Source organism: Verticillium nonalfalfae (assembly GCF_003724135.2).
Source record: "Verticillium nonalfalfae strain VnAa140/NRRL 66861 chromosome Unknown scaffold_304, whole genome shotgun sequence".
NCBI lineage: Eukaryota > Fungi > Ascomycota > Sordariomycetes > Glomerellales > Plectosphaerellaceae > Verticillium > Verticillium nonalfalfae.
The window spans coordinates 2,510-7,783 of NW_021167529.1; the positions used below are offsets into that span (position 1 = coordinate 2,510).

The 5,274-nt window shown below is 55.7% G+C and overlaps 2 protein-coding genes across 2 annotated transcripts; both read right to left on the reverse strand.

The window, feature by feature from the left end:
* Positions 1-603: 603 nt before the first annotated feature.
* On the reverse strand, positions 604-2,806 carry D7B24_005193 (uncharacterized protein; the record flags this gene model as incomplete). Its single annotated transcript, XM_028639352.1, has 3 exons — positions 604-2,087; positions 2,178-2,426; positions 2,494-2,806. 3 exons carry the CDS (start codon positions 2,804-2,806, stop codon positions 604-606), a joined length of 2,046 nt encoding a protein of 681 aa, XP_028490110.1.
* Positions 2,807-4,362: 1,556 nt separating this feature from the next.
* D7B24_005194 (uncharacterized protein) lies at positions 4,363-4,806 on the reverse strand (the record flags this gene model as incomplete). Its single annotated transcript, XM_028639353.1, has 1 exon — positions 4,363-4,806. One exon carries the CDS (start codon positions 4,804-4,806, stop codon positions 4,363-4,365), a length of 444 nt encoding a protein of 147 aa, XP_028490111.1.
* Between the last annotated feature and the right edge of the window lie 468 nt (positions 4,807-5,274).

Here is a 5,274-nt window from a genome sequence, read left to right on the forward strand (position 1 = left end):
ATTTTCGGCCACATCCTCCGAGAAGTACGAGAAAGCTGGGTGACTGCGGAATATGTCCATGCCCGCCCACGCATCTGCCCCGCTCTCCAGCCAGCCCAAGCCTATCCCAGGGCAGGGCTGCCAGGGTCAGGGGCCGCGACTGGGTCTGGAGGCTGGAGGGGGGAGGGCGGTTCCTCTCTTCGTCTCCTCCACTCTCTCCCAAGACACACCTAGCTCATAAGAGCAATGGAGATTTCCACCCCAAGCCCCCCCCCCTCTCTCTTTTCGCGCCGCCCCCCCTGGTTTTCTCACACCCATTTCCACTGGTCCCCGTGGCTTGATGTCAGATTAAAGTTTGCGCTTTCAAGTCGATGCGACGTCGTGGCACGCCACCCTATCGTTGTGCAATCCCTGCCTCCAGACGCTGGTCCTCGATTGCGGGATGCGGCATGCGACGACCATGGCAGCGTGCCTATTGGGTTCAGACGTCTTACCATCCTCATGCACTTTTAAGGTGAGTGGGTAGAAGACTGGGCATGTCGGATTGTCAGGTGGACATTAGACTCTGTCCAGTCGCCGTGCCGAGCAAACCACCACCGCCCTGCCCTGGCCCTGCTGCCCACATCACCACTCATCAAGCCCCACGACGTGTCCCGACTCGCCCCACGAACCCCAGAGCGTGTGTTTGCCTTTGGGTGGCGCAAACTGTCCAGCGTTCTGGCGCGAGTTTGACGGCGTAGTGGGCTTCCCATAATCTCGGAGGATCGTGCGCTCACCGCTGCTGTCACCCTGCCTGCTACTTACTTCGCGATCAGAAACAACCGTGTCGTTGATGGCCGTCACGTTTCGAACGTAGAGCGCGACGTCGTCCTTGGAGCCTGAGTCAATGCCACCAAAGTAAAAGTCCTGCCGCGTCCAGCCCGAGCCGGAACTGCGCCGGCGGTCCCCAGACTGGTGGAAGCCTGCTCTGCCTGTTCGTAGGGTTTCAAGCTTGCAACCCAATAGCTGATTACCATCTTGGCTGACAGCACCAAAGACCTCAAGACCTGACGCGAAAATGGCATGACCCCAGGTTTTGAGGCGTAGACCTTGCTCGAGCTCCGCTTCTATGGTCAGGCTTTTGTCCGACCCGATGCTGAAGCTTGTGTTTGCATAGAGAGGGTATGAATACTCTGTGGCGTACTGTCGCGGACCGGAGGCCTCATCTGCACCCGAAATAGTCATCCTGTTGATTTGATTGGTGCCGAAGGAACTAACATGGCCCAGATTGCTGTACCTCAACTCTTGATGCCACCAGGCTTGGTATGCGCCCTTTTGGGTGCAAACTTCTCCCGAAACCGAGACTGCGCGCCGCACCCGAAGTGAGTAGTCGAGGAACTCGTTGACTCCGTGACCATCTTGCCGTCGTTGGTGGGAGATTGATAGAAGTGGCTCCGGGGCATCGACTTTGGGCGCCGCGCCTGTTGTGACGGAGCCCGGCTCGTCTAGCCAGACGAAGATCTTCCCCGTGACAACCCAGTAAGCGTCGATCTTATCTGACAAGGAGGCTGGTGCTATGTCATCATCAATTCCCACTACCCTGATTTCAAAAGTATGTGACAGGCCATCGCACAGGACTGGCAGCCATGCTGAAACATCAATCTCATGCTCGCGCAAGTCAAACGCCTCGAGCCCAACAATGGGGCGGTGCAAAGCCGGGGACACACCACCCGTAAATACGACGGGAAACGGCCACTGCACCCCCGCCAACTGATTATCGATGTACAACTGAACTTCTCGAAACGGACTCAAGCCTGGCATGCTGCTGGCGGTATGGTTGAATGTATCAACGTCGCTTTGAAGCACATTGCTCCACCAAAACTCCTCTGCCATCTGCCCGTTGGCCGAGAGGGAAAATACAGCACGATTGGCGTGTTGTGGGAAGTGGATGGTACTGACAGCCTGCTCAGAGGGCAAAGACCATGCGCTCCCCTTCCCAGACGCACCATTCTTTGCTGAGATGGGGATGATCATGTCGGCCGGGGTGCCACCCTGGTGCTGACGGATTACTTGGCTCTTGAAGAACGTTGCCGTCAGTGTGCAGTTGAAGGAGCCTGTATACATTTCGTCTATTGGAGAGTCAGCTTCTGGCAGAAGCAGCACGGAGCTGGGGATTTCTCTTTTTTCTTCTTCTTCTTCAGATTCGTCAGAGCACGTACCAACGAGGTTTCCAAGTTCAAAAATGATCGTCTGAGGCGACTTCCAGAGGGCGAGAAACTCGGTCATGTCCTTCCAGTACGTCCACACGATACCAGGGGTTGGCTTCGGCTCGGCAGTCGAAGTTCGCCACACTTCAGTGTCATTGAAAAACATGAGGGCAAGACGATCAAACTGCCGTCCCGACGAGCTGACAGTAAAGTTCATGATGACCCTGTCGAATTCGCATGCAGGCGGGGGGGCATAATGGCCTGCGGCTCTTTGTCAGCTTCAGCTCTCGTGTGGCGTCTTGTCTTCCAGCAGAGTGTATTCACTCACCGACGAACGGCTTTCCATAGCTAAAGCCGAAGGAGTGGGACATGAGTTGCACAATACAGGAGTCCTTCGACCGCACAGCATCGAATCCGGGTTCGTTGCCAGACTGGTACACTGGCCCCGTCGGGCCCAGCACTGGGTGGGCGACCTGAAAACACTGCAACGGCTGGGAATTGTCATTCAGGGACTGCGAGGCATGCGAGATCGGCTTTTGCGAGTCGATAGACGCCTGGCGTGACAAGGCGAACACCTCAGGGTATAGACTTAGGCCAGGGACAGCCATTGCTGCTACGACAATCCAGCCACGCAGCAGCATGATGGAGGTCGGTATCCAACGTCAGAGTTTGGAGATTTGTATGGGGGTATGCCGACGCTGCACCGAGTGGGTGTCGTGGCACCAAAATGTTGTGAGTCGTGACACCGGCAAACGTGGGGAGGTGTACGTCAGCTGAGGCGCACCTGCTGAATCAGTTGACCCAAAGCAATTCTCGGGTTTTGAAGCCCAATAGCCGCATGTGCTGATCGATGAGTCGTGCGACGGCGGGATTCTCCATATGAACGGAAACAAAGTGTGGATGTTGAAGGCTGAATGTCGTATCCAGGATGCTTGCTCCATGGCGGTTGGCCATCAAACAGTGGTGGGCCGCAGCGTCAACGTGCAATGGTTGACAGAGAAAGATGACGTAAGGTAGGTAAGTAGGCAGAGGGGCCGAGGGGGAACGAGGTACCTAGTGCCTAGGCTCTTGGCGGCTGCCCTGAAAATATTACAGTGGTATCGCGCCTGCCTAGGTACCCTGTCAAACCTGTGTACCCACCTCTGGTCAGTGCATGACGGCAGAATGTTCCGAATCCCCTCCGTCATTGGTCCGGTGCAGCTTCAACATCGGGTCAGAACCTCTCAACCACATCCAGCAACATGAATCGCCAGAAAACCAAAGCAGGAGCATGGCTTGTACGATAGTCTCGTCGCAACCACCTCATGGCCATGTGTTATGTGTCATTGATTAAATTGTGTCTTATAGCCCAAGCTGGTCATCCCTTCTAAGGATGAGAGACCTGAATCATCCTCGAAATAAGCCGTTCAGTGCTGTCATGATGGTCCCAAAATAACGAAACCCCCTCGTGCGCCATTAATGAAAAATACAAGATGTGGCTCCTCGCAATGCTGACGAGTATGTAGAAAAACAACGATATACTGGAGGTATCATCCAAAAACACTAAAAAGACGAAGAGCCACGAGCACCATGCTGGCAGTGCCAGGGATTTGTACATCGCCTTGTCGGGCGTGGGTGATTCTGACGAACACATGGTCGAAACGGCGCTCGCTGACAGTCTTCCATTGACCACGGGGTCGTCAGCAGATGAGACACGGAAGCCTCATACTCCTGTCATACATGTAGCCCTTGGCCGTTGCTGGATGCCGACAAGGTTGAGTGACAAGACCGGTAGGAACGGATGCGTTGGCCCCGAACGGGGAGCTCCCGCCCCCGTCACACCAACCGCTGTGTCGGTCGAACATTGCGCCCGGGCGCAAACTGTGCCCTTGTGAGCGTGGTCGAGGAGTGGATGCTCCGGTGTTGCAGCGTATGACCGCCAAGAGCTGAGATTGTTTCGACCCGATTGGCCTGGACAGCGAGGTTGGGTTGCAAGTATGAGGGCGCTCGTAACGATGCAGTGGAATGGGCTCATGTTTGCAGGCACAGAGAGCTCTGCGGCTGTCGCCCGACGGAGGAGCGGGGATAGGGAGGGGTGTCGCCAAGCCGAAGTCTGGAGCACCACCAACATCTGCAGTGCTACTAAGGTAAAATGATTAGGGTCTGCGTCCGTCTGGCGAAGCGCCGTCACGGCATCGGACCCTTTCCCCCTCCCTGCTTAGTTGGCGGGTGGCCCTGTCATGTTGTCCCAATATCGGCTTCTCGCCTCCGTCGCGGTACGGTTATCGACGAACCGATGTTGGAAGTAGTTGAAGACAGCAAACTCGTCTCGGCTCATGATGTAGGAACTTGGTTGTGCGGTGATTTTGGACCAAGTCTGTTCCAGGGCCGTCTCGAGGATACCGCTGATTGTGGAATCTGAGGCGCCATCTGGGCTCTCTCGAGCAACCTCGAGCGCTTGCGCCACGGTGGCAGATGAAGTCGTGGCAGTCTTGGACAGTTTTGCCGAGGAAGAGGCACCGAGGCCGCTTGCAGTGCTGTTGCCCATGGCCATGATGGTATACAACGGCAGGTCGGTGGAGGGACGGCCAGAGGTGAAGGGTCTGAATGGGAGGCAGCGAGGCTGGTGTTGATAGTCTTGTTGCGGGTTGAGAGACAGCATTGTATGTCTAAGGAGTGGGATGTGTGTGTGTGTATATATATATATATATATATATAGGTGGAAGGGAGTGCAGGATGGAACAAATTTCGGGTGGCGGACTTGAAGGACGGTTTTGTAAGACGCCCTGGAAGTATCGGTGCTGGTCACCCGAAGGGAAGGTAGGTATGGATGAGGGTGCCGGGTTTGGGGGTGACCCAGGGAACAGGCCTCTTGCTCCGGGGCACGGTGCTCACAACAGCACGAAAGTAACGACACCTTGGTCTGCGTTGACGTTGCAAGAAGAGGAGATCAGTTGCACTGTGGTACGGTACGTGAACGACGTGAGAGCAGTGCGCAGCATTTCAAGCTGATCAAGAGATGTCTGGGACGACAAGGGTCTCTTATAGAAAGACCAGCGTCAACGGCCAGAAGATGGCCAGTTCTCTCCTAGCGTCTTCAGCGGCGAAGGTATCACTTGAATGGGGAGGG